This window comes from Scleropages formosus, chromosome 24, assembly GCF_900964775.1.
Source record: "Scleropages formosus chromosome 24, fSclFor1.1, whole genome shotgun sequence".
NCBI lineage: Eukaryota > Metazoa > Chordata > Actinopteri > Osteoglossiformes > Osteoglossidae > Scleropages > Scleropages formosus.
The window spans coordinates 7,291,192-7,312,162 of NC_041829.1; the positions used below are offsets into that span (position 1 = coordinate 7,291,192).

At 46.9% G+C, this 20,971-nt stretch overlaps 1 protein-coding gene across 1 annotated transcript in view; it reads left to right on the forward strand.

The window, feature by feature from the left end:
- Positions 1–20,971, forward strand: part of snd1 (staphylococcal nuclease and tudor domain containing 1) — a 172,342-nt gene that overhangs the window by 44,158 nt on the left and 107,213 nt on the right. Inside the window, exons 14-16 of the mRNA XM_029248955.1 lie at positions 1,130–1,202; positions 3,699–3,840; positions 17,567–17,676. Coding sequence (XP_029104788.1) covers positions 1,130–1,202; positions 3,699–3,840; positions 17,567–17,676 — 325 coding nt within the window. The remainder of the gene's footprint in view (positions 1–1,129; positions 1,203–3,698; positions 3,841–17,566; positions 17,677–20,971) is intronic.

Consider the following 20,971-nt stretch of genomic DNA (forward strand, 5'->3'; position numbering starts at 1 on the left):
AATACTGCGCAGCAGAGAGAGCAGTCGCTGGTAAAACACTGCTTATTATCTCCTGCTTGACTTCTGGGATGGAGCTGATTGTGGGAAGACTTACTGTACTTATTATAAAGACAAGAGTTAGCAGATAAGCGTGTACATTATGTTTGAAGATAGCTCTGTTTAAAATGGGTGCTCTGAATTGTTGGCAAACACTAAATTACAATATTGGTTTTAAAATGCTAAAAAATTCCAGATCTCATCACTGGAAAGTTGAGACACTTCGGAATTTTGTTGGAAGAATTTGGGAAAGTTGTTCTTTGCTTGTTGTCTTGATTGAACAGTCCTGTCAGCGACAGCAGGTGGCATAGCGGTTAGAGCTGCCGCCTCGCACTCAGTGGTCCCGGGTTCAAATCACTGCTCTTGCTGTAGTACCCCAATTAAGGTACCTACCCTAAATCGATCTAGCTGTGTAAATGGGTAAACTATTGTAAAGTTGATAACTGCAATACTGATTATGGGAGGGAGTGTTTTGAGAGGGACAATAGCAGCAGCATGCTTTGGCCATCAGCTCAAGCTATATTTTCTGTCAGCCACCAATTTATAATTGATTAATGCCGTAACTGTATGGTCTGAATGGATGTAGAGGATGACAGCAGTGTGACATGTTTGTGACCTGGCGGCAGTATTTCCAGGTACCGTGGTGTTCATCAAACACCTTTACTGTGAGTTGCTGATTTCCATTTAAAACATGCTGTAGTGGCACCAGCTGGAGTGGGTTCAGCCAGGTGAGCACTTTAGCAGAAGGTATTTTGGACCCTGATCAACTCCTCCCTTGTCAAACCTGAAATGTTGACATGGAATATTTCCAGGGTGTTGGTAATGTTTAAGTACATACGGTACTTTTGAGTAGCCTACTCTTTAGGCAGTAACAGAACAGAATTTCATCTCCCTCACCTGGGAAAAGTGCTGCAGTTGTTGGATTTTTCCAGAAAGATTTGTTTTGTGCGTGGAGTTTTCTTGACTTGTGTTTTATTGCTCGATCTGTACTTGTATACCAGGTTTTTCCCTGCAGGTTTAGTCGTGGTTTGTCTTTGATGTCTGGTTTATCTTTTTTTTTTTTTTTTTTTTTTTTTTTTTTTTTTAATTGTAGGGCCATCAAAAACGGCAAGGGTCTGCACAGTAAAAAGGAGGTCCCCATTCACAGAGTGGCCGATATCTCTGGGGTAAGTGCAAGGGGGAGCGCCCCACTCAGATTGCGGCTGATATCTGTGGGGTAGACACCTCACCCAACTCAGCCGTGACCCGGACACGTGTCACCCACCCCGTACAAAGACATAAGCTTGTCTGTTCAAAGTATACATGGCCTTTTCAGGAAATACATAACTGTCAAGGTTCATTTCAGTGGATGACGAGATAGCAGAAACACCCACGCTCAACCTGTTCGCAGCCGGCGCCCTCCCCGGGACTACGAGTGGGCCCCGTTGCCAAGTCGCAGACGTCTCGCAGGGAATCGTGTGCAGTGAGACTCGGCCTGTTGAGTCACCCAAATCCCCCCCCCCCGACTGCATGGCGGTGGAACTCTGAAGAAATCCTCTTGCCTTGGGTGCTTAGGTAGCAATTTGAGAGCACAATCCCATGAATGTTCTCATTACGTGGTCCTTTCAGACGGAGCACACCTCTCCATGGCTGCAGTACGCGACACTGCGGCCCTCTGTTGGCATTCTGACACCTCCTTCCTGTTTCTGTGGCAGGGCTGTGTCAGCAGCAGTCCAAAAGCAGGAAGACTGTTGGGTTTGTTGATTTCATTGTAGAGATTGATGATCAGTAATGAATGTCGGGCTTTTGTTGAGTGCAGACAACAGCTGTCATTGCTATACATTTATAATGGTCTTTAGGAAAGTAAGATACTTTGTGTAAAAGTCATCTTGGTCACAAAGTAATTAAAAAAAAAAACAAATAGGATGTTCATGTTTGTGGCTTATTAGAAAATTGATTTTGTTCATTACTGAGCAGCACTCTTTGTTTTATACCACCGACCACATGGTTCTGGCTGTTCGTGGCTGGTGCTTGAGGGTGAATGGAAAGAATGGGTCCACCAGGGTTCGCTCATTGCCTTGTCTGCTTTTGAGGACTGAACAGAAGCGGCTGCGGTGGCGAGCGGTCCCCTTTTCCCACATCTCTGCACTGATGGCTTGAGCTCGTGAGTCACGTTTGTTGCGGAGGAACATTCTCGCCTGCGTGATTCACCGGGCACGATCCGTTGGCCAGACTCGGTCCCTGGCGGCGCGGAGCGTGACCTCCTCGCTGTCGCCGTGCACACGCATATGTGTGTGTTAGCGGGTGTGCCGACAGCCGCTGCGTGCGAGCCTGGTCCGTCCACGGCAACAGCCGCTCTTCGGCTTCTGACACTTACCAGCTGCTCTTGCCGCATCGCTGAACCCAGGGCCCGGACGGGTCTGTTGAGAGGAACGGTGAGGTCTTCGTGTGGCACCGGTGCGCGTATGACTCCGTTGAGTGACTCCATGATACGGCGACGGGGATGTCGTGCCAAATCCGCACATACGGAAGGTGTGCGTCATCGAGCCCCAGCTCCTGCTATTCTCGTCTCGTTCCTCTTAAGGTCCGCAGAGCCGCTGTGAAAGACGGGTGTTTACTTAATAAAGTTCAGCTGTGAAAGCTCAGGCTCCACACACCATGTCAGCTCAGAGCACATTTGCGAAATGAGTTTACCACGGTCTGTACCCGAGGTCCTCCCTTGGAAACGTTATGTAGAGGATGCGGTGGTTTTTGGGCTTTCGTTAGCGATGGGAGTGAGGATGGCAGGATGCTGGGCGAGATGCGCTTACGGATGAGCAGCAGGAGGTGCAGGCACCCCTGGAAATTGACACAGTCCTGACCGAAGAGCTCCCGCAAGGCCTGCTGGTCCGTGCTAATCATGTTCACACTCCTGCCTGCCGTTCTCGAGGTGAGCAGCGAAACACACCCCGTCCTTTCACCCTTCGTGCTAGGAAGGCAGGTCACTGTGGCCTGGTCTGCACCTCATGGATTTTTAAAATGTGATGCAAGATGGGCAGTGTGTCACGTTTTAAAGGTTGTTGTTGGTTTCCCCCCCCACTCCTCCCCTTCTCCCACACTCTGCTCAGGCAGTATGGCCTGATGTATATAATATGATGTCTTCTCTTTGTGGAACATGCATCAAATCAGTCATTTTGAAAAAGGCTTCGAATTCCAATCTCATTGTGATCAGTTTGTACGGTGATTTTTTTTTTTTTTTTTTGGAAACAGTGATTTTTAATTGGTCATTCAAGAAACCTTGACAGCTTAGAGCAAAATCAGGAAAAAGGTGTAAAACTCTAGGTTTCTTTATGAAAAAAATACATATATACACACAAAAAAAATTAATGTAAATCATGGATATTGAAACTGGGTGCTCTAGACTTGTAATGTCCCTGCAAATAGGTGCTTCGGTAGATTAACATAAAAAGTAATCGGCGTTTTATGTATCTAAAGAGACATTTTGAAACATATGGTAATATCCTTAAACAGTTTTACCTTCGAGTTGTTTCTTATTGCTGACAAAATCCATCCAACAGCTATGCATTCAGCCGTAACAGGGCGAGAGGATTTCAGGATGTGCGAGCTTTGATGTCTTATGTGTTTAGGAGCTTTACGTGCCTCTCACCGTCCCGCTCATGTTCTAGCTGCTCTTTGTCTTCCAGGAAACGCAGAAAGCGAAGCAGTTCCTGCCATTTCTGCAGCGGGCTGGCCGCTCCGAGGCCGTTGTCGAGCACGTCTTCAGTGGGTCCCGTCTTAAGCTCTATATGCCCAAAGAGACGTGCCTGATCACCTTCCTGTTAGCCGGTAAGTGACGCCGCCATCCAGAGGCCGATGGGATATGTTTACCAGTCAGCTTGTCGGTCTCCAAGGTGTAGAGAGAATCACGCAGTTCTCCGTGGTGAGCGGCTATTCTTCAAAGCTTAAAATTGCAGTGAAAAATTGCAATTTTCACTTGGTGATGGCAAAACTTCTTCCAATGCTAAGCATTAATTAAATGGCTTTTTCTTTTTTTTTATTTTTTTTTTTTTTTTTTTTTATGGGATTAAAAGTAGGTGAGTTATAAAAGCAGAGGGCCGCTGGTACAGATACAGTTTCATGTTTGGGAGTTCTGTAGACTTTTTTGAGTGGAGCAAACCTCTCGGTGTTCTAGTGTATGGTGCTGATTTTTACTCCCCTTTTACCCCGCAGTAGTGACCTGGTAGCCTCATTGGAGTGTTTGGTCAGCATGCCGTCAGGGCTACGACACAAGTGGTCCAGGACGGGTGGTGAGGGACAAGCCCTGTAGCAGCAGGGCTGACGAGGGCAGCCAGTAGCTCTAATGCCAGCTCCATTTTTGCGGTAGAGGTTGGAGGCTTTCAAGGGGTTTGCACACCCCATGACCCGTCAGGAAAGACATACCTGTCCGTGCTTTATTTTCTTGGCTTTTGGGAAGGTTACCTTGCCACAGTCAGCACAGGGCGCCCACCCCCCTCCACTCATCTCAACCGGTCAGACCTCTTCAGAAGCACGTGTGGACGACCCTGTGTGTCGCTGGATTGGATGGAAACAAATGTAGTGGCCCAGTGAAGTTTCCTTGTCGGAACAATTTGTATTGTGAAAGTATGTCCGTTTATTTCAATTACAGGAGGGAAGACATTTTGGTAATGGCGCAATAACCCTCAGAAACCATCGCTTAGGAATAAGTAAACATCATTTGCTTGGTCGATTATTATTTTTAAAACCCTTTGGGTTTTTTGAAATGGTCACATTTCATCCGTCATGTATAAATTACAATTGCAAATGTGCTCTGATGGAAAGAGAGGTGACATTTTTAAACAGCCTCTTGTTTGCTTGTTAACGCCACAACCTCTCTCCGCCCCAGCTGAGCAACTCCCATTTTCCGACCTAGTAGCCACATCTGGGACTCGCTGTCGATATCTTTCTGCCGAGCTTATTGTCTTCGCGTTGGTGCTCATGTGGCAGGAGAAAGCGAGCATCGATTGGGACTAGCTGCTCCTGTCCTTTGCGAGTCATCCTTCCTGTAGCAAGCTTTAGGAGGCGCTGCATTGCTGCTTTGAGCATTTGGAAACATCCACTTAATTTCTGCTAAATTCGCCCATAAAACTGTGAGTTGAAATTGTGGCTTCTCCGTAGTTTCGTTTCTTTTTGCCATGAAGCGCAAGGTGGTCTGTGCATGGTGTTCAGTTGGGTCTGTTGCTTGCCATTGACACGTAGCATGTTGACGCTCGTCTTCCCTCCAGTTTTGCGTCTGTCCACAGTTCGGTCATGAGCATTGTCTGCAGTCGCCTTGGACCCACCCGCTGCGGATGTCGCCAGAAAACAATTATCTTTTTCGGGATGCGTTTCCTCTCCGTTCGTATTACTGCCATGCCAGCCGCTGTTAATGGCGGGTCATTGGAAACGACAATTCGGATGCACTTGGCAGATTAGGCTTTCGTTCATTTGTCCCACCTTGACAGGAACCGATTTTTCCCTCGGATGCTTGGCTGACAAATTGATTCCCTTCAGCCCCCCACCCCTTTTACTAATTAGTTAAATTCAAATCCCGGCTAGCTGTTCCAATCATTCTTTCCTTGCTTTTCAACTTTAACGTAAAAGTTTAAAGCATTTGTCAAGTGAGGTCTCTTTTCTTCTTAGTTTGAGGTGGTTGAACTGAGATAGCATAGCTATTCATTTCAGATGGCAGGCAAACTTCAAAAAAAAAATTTAAAAAAAAAAAGGCCCTGCTTTGTTGGGGGGGGGGGGGGTTTAACTTGTCTGTCTCGATTTGGAGTTTTTCTTTAACCTTCAACATGTTCTTTATCCAACCGCCTTTTTTGTTTTCCTTCTTACAAGGTCACTCATCATCCCTTTTGGTCCCCGGAGAACATAGTGTAGATATACAAAACGGGTAACTGCGTCTCATTTTTCTGCGCCCCATTTCAGTCATTGGCTCTGAGTTTTGTTCAGTTTCGTTCCCACTGTTCTGGCCTGGCCCGGTCAGCGCATTGCACACGCACATTGGTTCATCACCAGGGTTTCCTACGTGACATTTTCTCACAGTCATTCTAATGGGATTTGGATTCTGACGTCTGAACTGTCCCTTCACGATGCGATCCACATCATTTTTAATTGCCTGATTCCTCCATTTATTTGATTATGGTTATTACTAAGCCTCAATAAATACATTACTCTGGGCTGTCGCTATTTTGATTAGATCCTAGCAAAATATTTCCGGTGGAAGTGCAATTACTTTTTTTGATGCACTTGAAATAAATGCTGATTGAAATAAATGATCCAAGAGTTTAATCAGAGTTAATGTTTTAAACTTTTTAACTGCTTCACCAAAGCAACTTCTCTCATGGGATCCGCTTCATTTGAAAGGGACGCATCACGTGAAATTTTTTGTTGAAGGATCGGGGGAAACTCAAGAGGACCGAAGATGTCTGTCCCACGCTGTGGATGCACAGCTTCACACTTGACATCTTTGACTTAGGCAGAGCAGCTGATAGGGTCTCAGAGCTGTTGCTTTTGAAAGTCGCAGGTTCAAACCCTGCCCACTGCTTTCATACCCTTGAATAAGGTACTTACCCTGAAATGCTGCAGTAAAAATCACCTAGCTGTATAAATTGGTAGATCATTGCAGGCTAGTGGCTGTGGAGTAAAGCATTATCTAATAAGTGTGAAGGAGGACTGTACCAGTACAGTGTGTCAGTAAAGAGGCAGGAATGACTGCAAGTGTTACCAACAGTCGCAATAGGATGACCGGTCAAAAAAGGGCAGCGCGACAGCATCTGGTTGCCTATTGTCCCGAGTTCCACAGCATGTGAGGAGTTGTAATTAAATCTTGAATTTGTTGCATTAATTTTAGTGGACACTTTTTCTCCAAAGCAGCTTACAATGTTAAATTACTTAAGGTACTCCATATACTTCCTATTACATTAACGGTCTCAGCCAATCGCAGTCATTCATTAAGGCACATAGAAGCGCAACTGAGTGTTAAGCTACTTGCGCTGGTTTACCCATTTATACAGATGAGTAATTTTGACTATAAATTTGGGGTAAGTACATTGATCGGGAACAGGAGGCGGGATTCGAACGTGGGTGGTTCGAGGTAAATGCGGCAGCCGTAGCCACTGCGCACCCCCTGCCTCCATTGTGATTATGAGTGACTAGGTGAGGCTACGGGGGAACCCCGCCTGAATGTTAATAGCAGCGGTTGAGTTTGCAGCCACTTGTGTCAAGTGGCTGATGACTGCTCTTGTCATCGAGGGCAGGACAAACACCTGTCTGAAGGCCCCCGAGTGGTGAAAAGGTCAAATAATAAGGCCTCAAGCCGTGGCAGATCGGGCCCTTTCTCCCGCATCGGTGACTCATTACCGTTACCATGGAGCTGCTCGCTTCAGACGCAGCCAGCCAAAGGTTACTGCATTAAAAGAGTAAAGCAGCCATTCTTACAGTCCACACTATGTGTGTGACTGTGGAAACAGTTCTTGCCATTTTTAACATAGTTTCTAGTAGCAGGATGAGTCTGCAGCTTTTTCCCCCTCTCCCTAGAAAGAATAAATGCAACTTAATTAGCTGTAAAGCAAATTAAAACGGTCGTGTCCCCGGAGTGTGTGTGCTGCTATGTGGAGGCAGTATCGAGTCATTACACTTCTCTGTTTGGGATAGTTCTGTTCCCCGGGACCAGGCTTTGTGCTGCTCAGCGTCAGTGGAGGGTTCAAGGTTATTTGTACTGCTGTACAGTGCGCCTTTCTTACATGTGCAAAACTCAGGGCCCGTTTCCAGGCAACCATCTACCTTGGAATTAACAGAAACCTGCAGTACTTTCCATTGACTGGCAACTTGGTCTGAGCTTTGAGAGGCAGGAAGCTGACGTCGAAAGAAAATGGCCGGAGAATGAACCGTCCCATGTCAAGGACTGGCGTCGCAATAAAAGCAACGGGCTGTTGTCGCTGAGCTCTTGCAATAACAGCTGCTTGCTTGTGCTTTGGCCTATCATGCATTAGCAACGTTCATGTCTGATTCACAAGGTGAATGGTCCAGGTCTTTGACCTTGTCACTGTGAAGGGCAGGCAGTTTTTTTTGCACCCTACGCTGTTTGCATCCCAGGTGTACTCAACATCCTCATCCTGTCCTACCCAGAAATTGGGTATTTTGTGTTTGAAGAGTACAGTAGTAAATCGCCAGTGTCAGGGTGCTCACCTGCACAGTAAGAACGGGGTCTTTCTGCTTGCACTAGGACGTTGTCGGAGCGGTTGCTACAGGGAACGTTCTCCACAGAGAGAAAGACGGCAATTTTTCTTTTATTTTATTTTAGGCCAGAGAAGACTAATTACAGGAGTGTGCCGAGGACTCGTTCCATTGACTTCTGCTGTGCTTTTTTCGTTCTTATCAAAAGGAGCTTCAGGTTTGGAGAGGTGCCTGCAGGAGTTGTTCAGTTTTTATTTTAATAAGCAAACCGTTAATTTGGGGGCGCTACTTTTGACAGTTATAATGGAAGTTTTCCAGTCATTTTTAAGCTGTCTAGTTAAGCAAAGCATGCACATTTCTCCACAGTAGAATTACAGGGCATACAGGTCATCGCAAAGTGTGCCGTTTTCAAGGAAAACCTGAAAGTCAGCTCCATTTATGCAACCTTTGTCCAGATGGCTGATATGTGCAATATTTGTTGTATGTTCAATGGTAACGTAATTAGAAACTCTCTGCCTTTTTATCCACTCTTGTGGAATCTATTTGATATTGGGGTGTATGCCTGTTTTTGTAATTTTTTTTTTAAAGAAACATCATCTGCTACCTGCAATCTTAGGGTTCACGAAGGTCTGCAAATGGAGACTCACCAGGGCTGCGGTGACTGTCGTCACCAGAAACCAGAAGTGACACCCATTTAACGCACTATTGCCTGAAAAGGAGCAGTAAAATAGGAGCAGTGAGAGGCAGGCAGTTTTTGTTCATGTTCTTTGTGAAATGCTCTTTGCTGCATGTAGTTTGAATGTAGGATGATGCAGCTGGGAGTCCAGCCTACCACCCATGACTTCATCGGGTAACAGTGACGAGATGGCGGAATTATACAGAAATGAATTCGTATTAATACTCGGAATGTGTACCAGATGATTAATACGCCTGCTTTTTTCCCCCCACTGCTATTGTCATTTTGTCAGAGTGTGAAGCTTTCAATTACTCTATGTAATCGTATTTTTTTTCCCCCGTGTTTCACTTGTACAAAAGCTGAATTTGGCGAATTGTGAAAGATGACAAGTTAAATTGCGTGTCTGAAACCTCATTTCAGCCACCGTGGCTCAGGCAGTTGCCAAACAAGCTGGATTTCTCAAACCCAATTACATGCTGCTTGGTTATTTCCGGCAGCAGAAGCGTTCTCACCTGCCGAATTTCAGATGTCCACATTCAGGCTTAAAATTAGCCAGCGGAGGCGAGCGATGGTCTTGTTAAAGCATGTGTACCTCAGCCTAATGAAGCCCTTCGTTTTGGAAGGTCTCCGGTACTGGAAGGCTTAATAGGCTTTCAGTGGTACTGCTGTACGCCCCCTTGAGGACAGCAACGGCCTACTGCGGCACCATCACTTGGAGCTCTGTGGCTGAAGGGTCCCTCGGTCACCCAGAATCCATGAACCAGCGATGTTCAGGTATTCAGATGATAGCATGTCAATCCAGATTTCTGACAAATTCATCCTGTTAACATACAGAACTCCATCTCATTGGTCAACAATCTTCACACAGAACACAGGAACTGTGAACACAGTTAGTTGTATTGACCTTCCTGCAAGTTTGGGTGTTTTACTGACACCTATTGGCTGGGACTGAAAATGCAGGTTTTCGTTCTGCTTTTTTCCGTTTAATGCTTCTTTAAAAAAAATCTACAATGGCTTATTTTGACTGACACTTTACTGTTGGAACATATGGGTTCAAAATAAAAACACTGAGTGGAAGTATAATCACTCAGAATCACTGTATAAATATGGAAGTTTGTTTAATCCCTCAACTGGTTCCCTTAGCTGGGGTCTTAAAATGACTGTGCTTCCATATCTCGCCATTTTGCCATCGATGTCCTCAGAGACCTTTCCTCTGTTGCTCCGTTCTGTCTGCAGACTTTCTTCTGCCTGTATCTGTGATTTGAACAGAGTACTTTAATGGCACAGGATAAGATTATACTGTCAGGCATCTCCGCCAACAGCGCCCCGCTCTATTTACTGTCAGAGGATTTCCCCGCGAACGTCTCGGTTTCCTTTAAATACCCTGAAAGAGGCGAAGCTGCCAGTCACCGGCCTGTCCTCACTTTAACTCATCATCTGTCTGAAGTGTCTTTCTAAAGCACTGTTTGGTTTCAGGACTTGTGCTGTCCTGTACCATCAGTGCCTTCGGCATCATCGGAGATGTGTAAAATATTTGTGTGTGTGCGCGCGCGGCATAATTGTCCAGAATAAACTCTCCCAGGCAGTGCGACTTGTCCTCTGTTAGACCTCGAATGGCAGCGATTCAGAAACCGAAAGCTCTTCTTGTTTACGGCTTTGTAAATACATTTTAAAGCGTTACTTTCATTTTAATTGTCTTTGATTTGGCTTTTGCTTTTGATTTAAATCTTCTCTTAGCTCCATGTTGACGACGCCGCTTCGGCTCATACGTGAGGAATCTAGAAAATTCCCTGCACCCCCTGGTTTTACTTGGTTCTCTTCTCTGAGGTGTGGGGAAGCGTTGTAGTCTGCACAGTGCTAGGATGTCACTGTCCTTCCTGGCGCTTCTATAGCACAGAGTACTACCTTAGGCTCAAGGATGCGGAGGAGCCCTCTTGACACAACCCCCCCCCCCCACACAGGCCTCTGCTTATTGGGAGGGAGTAGGGGGTGAAGATGCTTCTGGGCCGCGGCTCCTCGACCACCATCAATAAGCACCCCTCCCCCAAACGCTTGCTGGGAAAATTCAGTATTATTCAGCAATAAATTCTTGCTCTGCCTCCTGCAGTATTTCCATCTGCATTTGTGACTCATTCCTGCTACAAGGCTTTCAAATGCTCATGTGAAGGGGAGATCCTGCTCCCCACCCTCCCCCCCCCCCCCTTGAAAGGGGTTGAAGAAGGCTTACATAATAAAGCGCTGCCTGTTTTTCTTTATTTTTTTTTTTACACAGTTTGTGATATAAAAATATCAGTCCAAAAGCACTGCTGCAGACAGAACAAACTACCTCCCCCTGCCTGATATAGCAGCATGGAACAGCTCTAATTCCCAGGGCTCATTGTCCTCCAGCAGCTGCTCTCCAGCAGCGGCGCTGCGGTTTAATGGCTGCCGCGGCCGGTTCGTCCACATTGCCGATAGTGGTAATTTGCAGCCGCATGTGGCCGTTCACAGAGTACTGATCAGGACAGGGAAGGGGCTTTTGCTCGTGCTGTGTGCCTCTGCTGATAGGGTAACATCTGTTCGGGAGCACCGTCACCAGCCCTCTGTCTCCCTGAGCAGAAAGGCCACAAGGTGCCGCCAGGAGGGACCCGTAGTGTCCGTATCGACAGGCTATGGTTGTATTCGCTTTGTTCACTCCCCATGTTCACTCTCATCTGCGGAATAATCCTTGGGCAAGAACTACATTATTTACCTTTATTTGTTCAGCAGATGCTTTTCTCCAGAGTGACTTGCAGTTTTAAGCAACTTGTACTGATTTACCCATTTGTACAGCTGGCTCATTTTTTACTGTGTCAAGGGTACTGCAGCAGGAGGGGGTACTTGAACCTGGGTCCAGGCATGGCAGCTCTAGCCGCTACACCACCTGCTTTTCTCCGTGTTTATAGTGTGTCTTGTGATTTGACAGCACCCATGTGGCTGTAGTGTTTTTAACAGCACCACGGCGTGTACTTTTAGGTTCTGCTTCCAGGGTGGAATCGGTGTTATGATGGTATTTGTGCGGTAAACCGTTCCGAGTCTCACCATTTCCACAGTCTGTTTTTAGAGTGTCAACGAATACTCTTTCTCTGGTGTCAACGAATCGGGCAAGTTTTTCTCGTTCCAGCTATCAGGACACTTACCCCAGATGGGTGTTTACACCCTCAGCTGTGCCCTCGGGATAAAATAGAAATTAGTTTCCCAGAATGCTGCTGTTTTTCAGCACATAAAATATGCTCTGGAAGAGATGCACTTTGCTGCCCCGAAAAGAAGGTGAAGATGTTGGAGGATGTCCCTCACCACAGTAAAATAACACCCTTTCGTTTTCCATGTTCACGTGACAGACGTGTATGGCCCCAGGAGAAGCTTCTCCATCCTCCAATCTACTGGGGTGTTCTCCACTCAGTCTGTGCTGGAAGTGAATCTTCTTTTCAAGTTGATGTTCTGCCCTTTGCTTAGGAAGCTGCTCCTGTTATCTAAAAGCTAAGTGCGTTACACTGTGTTAAGCAACACCTTGGGTGCAGCGCTTGCTTGAGCGCTGTGAACGGTTAAGTTTTTGGGGAGGCAGCACACTGAGTGGCATTTAAGGACGTGACTTTGGCACCTTTAGGCAGCCGGTTCAGTATCCATTGACCAGTAGCGCTGCAGTGCCCCTGAACTGCTCCAGTAAAAATACCCAGATGTTTACTGTCACTGTGTGTAGTTGTGCTGGATAAAAGGAGCAACAAGCAAAGTGCCTGCAGTTGTTGGAAGGATCACAATTCCCAGACTGTCCGTGAATAAATTACTTATTTACCTGATGCTTTTCTCCAAAGCAGCTTAGTGTTCAGCTACTTGCAGCCATTTACCCATTTTTGTAGCTGGGCAATTTTACTGGCGCAATTTAGGGTAAGTACCTTGACCAAGGGTACTACAACAGGAGGTGGGATTTGAGCCTGGGTTCTTTCAGTACAGGGTGACAGCTTCAATCACTACGCCACCTGCTGGCCCAGTGAAACAGCATCATTCCAGAGCAAAGGCACCTTTCTCCATTTAAATATCATCGGTAACCCCCAGCAGTCACCGGGCGTCCAGCTCAGCTCCCCTGCTCTGTCCTCTGCTGTTGCATGCGGAATGGTTCTGAAAACAAACGGTTTCCTCCAGTTCAGCGGGCATGTTCACACTGGACACGACGGACCGAAAGAGAGCGAGCGCACATCAAACAGGCAAGCGTTGTCTTTCCTTTGGATGAACCGGTTCCCTGGTGATTTAATACCGCTGACATCGGGGGAAACGTGAGCGATTACATTAACAAAGGGCTGCAGACGCCACAGAGACTCTACAGATTCACGGAATCCCGGTGCTGTCACCACAGTCGATGCAGCTGCTCCCGGTCCAAGATGCGGTCTGCTCGCTTGGGGGGAAAAATATTTTTTGTAATAATCCCCCCTCCAGTGCAATGGAAGGAGAGTAATAATAGTAATAGTAATACTATTATAGTATTACATTTCCATGCTGCATTAATTTTTACTTTCATTTCTGAATCTGTTGTCTCTTGCTTTTTTCAGCACCACTACAACATTCGCTTTTTCACTTGCTAGCCGTTTATTTAAATAGAAAGTAACTTAAAGGGAATCACAAACGAAAAGCTCTGTAAGCAGAACACAGTCGCTGCCGGACACCCGGGTGCTGACTGCAACCCAAAGAAAAAGAAATGTGGGCCTGGTCAATCTCATCATAGAGCAGATGAAGCGGTCGACTCAAAAATGACATAAGGTCAATGCAAGCCTGGGACCACCTGTACACACACACACACACAGACACAGAGTGGATGAAGAGACCTGTTTTCAGTAGCCTTCAGTCACTGCTCATTATCTCCAGTCTAGTGTTTATGCTCCTTTAGTATGTTTTGCTCATATTTGTGGTTTGCCGGTGCTACTTTCTAACAAGCTGTGTTTTATCTGCCTTTTAAGGGGCTCAGCATCAATGTACAGTGGCTAAAATGTTAAACTGCTGCTGTGGGTCTTTGTCAGTCTGTAAACAAGGGCTGACAGGTCTGTGCCAACGTTGTTGTCTGGGCCGCGAAGCTCTGCCCCCTGTCGTCAGTGACTCCCACCTGTCCCCTCATTGGGCCATAATGACGAGGCAGGGGTGTTTAAACGGGAGCTGTCTGACCACTCAGTGAGTAACATCAGTGGGAGTTTAATGGTTGCAGTGGGGGAGGTGAAGTCATTACAGGGACTGCCTTTGGGCTCGAGAGACCTGGGTTTGAATCCCACCTCCTGCTTTTGTACTCTTGAGCAAAGTGCTTACCCTGAATGGATACGGTAAAAATTGCACCTCTGTAAATGGGTAAATCAGTGCAGGTTCACTAATATGTCAGCTGCTGTAGAGAAAAGATAACCAGATTAAGTGCAGTCTAGCTCCCCAACTTGGTCTCGGAGGCCCCTCTGTACGTAAGGAAGCAATGAAGTCGGTGTCAAGTCAAACTCAATATTAAGGCATTTGGTTTTGTGGGAAAAATGTTTTTTTTTAAATTTTTGAATAATTTGACTCCACCTCCTCAGAAGTACATACTGTTCCATTTGTTCTAATTTCCTTATTTTCATTTGTCCTGATTTATCGTTTCGGGCCAAATTCCGCAAAGCCGTGTATGGTGCTACACAAATGGGGGGTCGATTTGTCATATATATTAAAATGTCCCACAAGGACTAACAAGTGGTTTGGGAATTTGTATGCCTAATGCCTTGGGGCAGTTTATTAAATATTTTACTCATCTTAAAGTGAGTGTAAACCAACAGACTAATGAGAGGAAAACACTGCAATGCCATGCAGGCCTGCGCTCCTTAATGCGTTCAGGGAGCTGATGAAAGTGCGACCACCCAATTACCGCGGTCACTCCGCTGCAAGTACTGACTACACCTACAGTGCCGCTGCCGTACTAGGGGAATAACACGCCAGCTTTACCGCTGTACCTCCTGGAATATCTTTCATAATGTGGCACACTTTGAATTATTGATTTGCTCCATTAGTGTCAGAAGTTTTGGCCCAGTTGAACGGCGGGACAGCGAACATGTTGAGTGGAGCCCCGATGAGAACTGTCGAGCCTCGTGGTGGCAGCACTGATTACACCGTGAAACGTTTACGGTTTCCTGGGTGACGGACCAGACGGCACATCACGGCCTTCCCTGGCCCAAACTCTGTCCGTTTACTCAGGGTCCTGACAGATGCTGCCACTCAGTGCTCAACCCAGGACACCAGGAGTGTACTGGACATCCTCAGACTGGGCACTGGTTGTTGCCATGATGGCAGCACCTGATGGCCAGCGCTTCATTCATATGTTCCTCCTCATCGGCCCGCCAGCTGAGCGCGGGGTTGTTTGCATGTCCATTAGTTAAAGACTACGTCGGACACATCATGTGTCTTCCTGGCATGTGTTCCTGGCCTATCAGGCCCCGCCCCCAGCCCATGGCTGCTCTGTGAATTCCACAGTCGAAAAATGCTTATCGCATAAGGGTGCCGGATGTGTTCTGCAATTTAAATGCTAATTTGTGGTCTAGTAATGCATTTACAAACTATTAAGAGGTAATTGAGTTGTTTCACTGCCTCGCAGCAGCGCGCTGTGACGGCGGCAGCGGTGCTTGGTTTGTGCCACATCCCCGTGGTGACGGATCACCCTTGGCAACAGGAAAACCACAGCTTTTTTTTTTTCCAAAATGAGTCAAAACTTTCTGGGGTGCACTTGACACGGTGGCAGACGAATGCTGTAACACACATCTATAAGGTTGAGTCACGCTTGTTCGGTGTGTGTGTGTGTGTGTGTGTGTGTGTGTGTGTGCGCGCGCGCGCGTGTGCGTCCGCGTGTGTGCGTCCGCGTGTGCGCATGTGCGTGCGCACACACCCCACAACAGTCTCTGGAGGGTACCTGGAGGCGCTCAGGCTTGTAGGACCTCCAGCACAGCTGTCTGAAGGTGTGAGACGTTTCCTTGCCACAAAACATTTTTATTTTGTTTTTCCCCCCCCACACATAGCAGCAAGTGTTTAAGTGCATCTCTCTCTCCGTCTCACTGGTCACCACCTCCTCCTTCCAGGACATCACTTTGCAAAGCGAGGAAGCACTGGAGAAAAGGCACATTTCCATGTGTCTGGTGTGCAGTTTCGCACTAGGTGTGTGAACAGGGGGGTGATTGATCCTGAAGGTCCTTTGTTAATGCAGCTGTCATGTGGCCTATCGGAGCGCTCCAAATACATTAATATTGCTGAGTGCATTTACTCATTTAGCCGACGCTCTTCTCCAAAGTGACTTACAGCTCTGAGCACAGAAAATGAAGAGGTTGAGGTATAGACACACAATAATAGCAGTCAGTTGGTCCAATACTTGCTTTTGCCAAGCTACATGTAGAATTGACTTGGATAGAAAGTTCAGACATATTGATAGGCAGTGAGGTGCAGAGTTTATGGAGCTACTAGGAGATGAGAAGTGGGTCTGAAAGAGATACGTTCGAGACCCTGCTTCAGTGTGGGAGGATTCAGCAGCTTTGAGAGACAGAGGGAGCTCATTTCCTAATATCAGAGCCAAGGGAAGAACCTGCAGATGTTTGATTTCAGAACTCTTGTGAGTCATACCACCAGGTAGCCTTGGGTGGAGGAGCACAGTGCTCTTGCTGATGTGTGGGAGTGGTCAGGTCCTGTAGGTCTCAGGCTGTAGATTCTTTGACCTTTGTGTAAACAGTCTTGAGCTTGGTACAGGCAGCCAGAGGAAGCCAATGGAGAGAGAGAAGCCACTTCCTGTGAATTATCCAGCAGGTACCACACTCAGTCCACACACTGCCCCATTACACTCCAAAAGCCTGGGTTGAAACCCCACCTCCTGCCGTTGATGTACTCTTAAAGCATTTAACCTGAATTTCCCCAGTAAAAATGACTATGCTTGCTGATGCTTTTCTGCAAAGCAGTATAGGCTACTGCAGCAGGAGGTGAGATCTGAACCTACATCCTCCCAGTTCAGAGGCAGCAGCTCGAAGCCCAACACAGCGACGCCTGCATCCCCAGTCAAAATGTCACTATTTGAGAAAAGTGCTGCTTAATTGTCTTGCGACGCTTTCGTTCTTGGTTTTGTGAGCTGCTGCTTGCCTCTACGTTGGGGTGCTTTTAGGGAAATGCACTCTTTCCCAGTGGCCCTTTCAATGGCATTTAGTGTTTGCGGCCACATATTAAAGAGGTGGTTGTGTACAGGGGCTGCCGTGAGTGTGAGCTCTTGAGTAATTTGCTCAAACCAACAATTCTCCTGAAAAAACCCAACAACTTATAAAGGAACGTTGTCCAAGTGCGGCTGACAGCAACACGTGTTAAAAGCATGAAGTCAGAATGGGGCCAGAGCACATGCTGTTCACGAACACGTCCGTGCTCATAATCGTGTCCGTCTTTATGCCTTTTTTTGTTTTCCTTTCCTCATTGTTTGCATTTAGCTTAGTGCCCATGTCTGTTCATTGCAACAAATGTGACCTTGATATACAGGATATTTTTATGTTTAAAAAAAAAGTGTGGTTTTTTTTTTTTTTTTTTTTTTTTTTTTTTTAAATCTCTCACTTGTTGCAGTAGGCCCAGGGGTCGGTTTTTTCATGAATTTGAAATAGATATGTAAACGTGTCGGTGTCTGTATTGACGTATCACTCTCGTTTCTAGGCATCGAGTGCCCGCGGGGGTCTAGGAACATGCCCGGGGGTCTGCAGGAAGCAGAGCCCTTCAGCGATGAGGCCACGCTTTTCACCAAGGAACTTGTACTCCAGCGAGAGGTGAGAGAGCCCATTTGCGGAGCATCACGAGTCGCCTTATCCCTCTGCAAAACCTTCCCCCCAGCCCCGCCCATGTTCCAGCACCTAGAAGGGACCCTCCTCCCGCCCCTGGCCATTAGCATAGGCACCATATATCCTGCTTTGACATGTCGCAGATGGCGGCTAATTAAAAGCGGAATTAAGCGGCAGTGAGCGCGCAAGGGAAGGCCTGTGGCCGCGAGAGGAGCGGTCCACCAAGGAGGGAGAGTGCAGACAGGTAATAATTCTTCATTTATGCGAGGAGCTGCTGTCAGCCTTGCAACAGAAGCTCCATTATGTGGGGCTCTTCTGATGCGGTGCAAATTCTCGATTGCCAAGGTTACGCACTCCTGCCTGGCCCAAATGGATCCCACCCCGAGCCCCCAGCAAATGCAGCGCTGCAGTTGTTTTCTGGATACATATATTCTCTATGTGAGAAGGAAATGTCTTTCACGTGTAAATCGTTGGGTGAAACTGTGGAATCGAGGGCCAGATGAGCTGGACTGTTACCCAGAGGATGAGCAGGCCTCGTCTCCCTTTCACATTGTTATGGCATCGGGGGATATTTGTCATGCTGTCGTCTTTGCCCTAATTTCCATGTGTGGGCCCAGTTCACCCAGGGGTGCTGGCAAATGGAAGGTAATGGATGCTGGCCGTGGTCGGGGCTGCCGGGCTGCAACTCCACAAGCCTTTGTCATGGTATGGAGGTGACAAGAAGCATCCATTGTGAGCCTTTTATTTAGCAAATGTTTTGTATACTTGGCTTGATAAAGTGTATCTGCACGTGAGGAAGGATTGTGATATTTGTCTGACCTTGTCTCCGGTGTCACTGTAACGCAGACATGTGGTCCATTTCTGAATGCGGTAAGTGAAGTGTGCACCCGGGGAGAGCGTTCCTACCTGCATCTCGTGCGTTAATCACAATTCAAGCCCCAATGTAAGTCAGTGCAGCTCTCAAATTGATTTTTGCTGCTGCTTTCATGTTAAAAATTGACTGCCATTTTGTCGTTAATTCCTTACGTTCAGCTATTTTGTCAAAGGTTTTTTTCTTTAATCGATTAGATGTAGTCTAATGAGTCTGAGGTTTTTTAAGTTTGTTTACTTTGTTCAGGTTTTGGAAAATGTGCTTTGTGTTGGTCAAAAACAGAGCCCTTTCAGATCCCCAGGTCTGCCTTTGGATTTGACCTCTGGCCGTCAAAGAAATGCTTACCAGCAAGTCCTGCTCCAACTTGACATTGATTAGTTTGGCTAATGCCTTTCTCCAAAGTCACGTACAACTCTGCATAAAGAAAAGCACATTTCACCAGCAGATAAAAGCTTTACGTAGAAATAGAAGATTGTCCAGTACCACCGTTTATGCCAGCGTACAACATGAGTAGCTGCATATAGATTTGTATTTGTAGACTTGTTTATGGAGCTGACCTCGGCGCGAGGCAGTGGCACACTTGGAATGCAGGAAGGAGTGACTAAGGGGCGAGCAGGCAGACGCTTTTAAAAAAAAAAAAAAAATGAGGTGGTAGCTGATCCCAGCAGTCTGTTCAGGTCTTGTGGACCTCTCGTGGTTCTGCTTTCAGAAAGCTCACTTGTTATTGCGTTATATACCCCGTTTCAAGCATTTCTTTCTTTGAACAGGACACGGTGAAATGTAGATGAAAATGTTTGAGTCCATGTGGTCCTCAAGCTGGGCATCCGTTTGGCACAAGAAGCCGTTTCGACGACTGATCTCGCCCCCCCTCGCTGCTGCTGGTGCTTCTTTGCATCTCCTACACGGAGGGGCTCTGCAAAAGTCCTCTGTGGGGCCCCTGAGTGGCACCCTCATTTGTTTCTGCTCTGCGGTCTGGCCTCGGAAGCGCCTCACCCGCAGCCGCGCTTCATTTTGATTCCTTCTGATGCCGCATGCATAATTAAATGCGCCTGTGAGGCAGCAGAGTTTCAGGGGAGTGGTGAAGGGGGGTGCATTTTTAAAGATGCACCACTCATCTTTAGGGCCACAGCGGTCGGATCCGTGTCTGGCTCACGTGGGTACGGGAGTCCGCTCCCGGGGGCGGGATACCCCCTCCCACCCTCGGCATAGGAGCGACATAAATCGCAGATTGAGCTCATCTGAGCGCACGCAGGCTGCAAATGCTGTGCTGAGAACACAAATCCAATTTGGACCTTTTTTTTCTTTTTTTTTTTTATATAAGTTTTGTTTGGGTTAAGTATGATGAGAAAGTGCAGAGACTTGAGACACTGAAGTTTTCAACACATGAAAATGAGATGGGCTGTCCAAGTATATGTGTGAATTTCTTCTCATCCGTCTGACAGCACATTTATGATATTGAAATAAATTCAGAAAAACATGGTAGAATTTTCCACTCCATTCAGAATGTATAGTCAGGGTAGGGGTAAATGGATGGGTGTTTTGGCCCTGTGCTCTTGGCTATGGGTCAGCCCTGCGACTGATGCATTTTCAGTACTCTTTATATGTGTTGTCTCTAGGTATCTCAGCAGGTGGTGTAGTAATTAAAGGGTCTTTGGACTTGAAGGACCCAGGTCCAAATCCCACTTTCTGCTGTAGTACCCTTGAAAAAGGTACTTGCCCTAAATCGATACAGTAAAGGGTATCTAATTTACCCAGCTATGCAATGGGTAAATGATTGTAAGTAGCTTAACACAAAATGTTACTTTGGAGAACAGCATTAGCTAGATGAGTAAATATGAATGTTGCCATGTGCGGGCCGCATTGGGATTTCTTAAGTTATTACTGTTTAATGTCAGAGAGTGAATGGCTCTTACACACGTGGTGTTGCCATGAGTAAGACTGCAACGTGCCACACTGCTACCACTCTCCCTTTTGTTTTGGAGAAGGTCCGATGCACATTTTGTTTGCAGTACCAACACACCTTCTGGAGGGAGCACTTTTTTTTTTCTTTTTAAACACACACACACACCCCCTCCCGGTCCCTCTGGCGGTTCCCTCGTAAGAACCAGCCTGAGAGCAGCGAGTGTCTCCGAGCGTGTGCCTGAAGCGCGGAACCACAGCAACGGCATTAGTCTCCTCCCTCCCGTAACGCTCCGAGTGTCATTGTATTGCAGGGTGCCAAGGCTGTAACACCCTCTCTCTATAACTGCACTTCTCTGCAGTATAAAAACAAGTTTATGAAGTAATCTAGAGGAAATGTTGCTTGTTTAGGGACACAGGACTGCAGATGGGCACCAGTGCCGTGTAAAACAGCCTTTACAGGCGGCCCCTTAATTCCCGAACGCCGCCACGGCCTCGGAATATCAATGACAC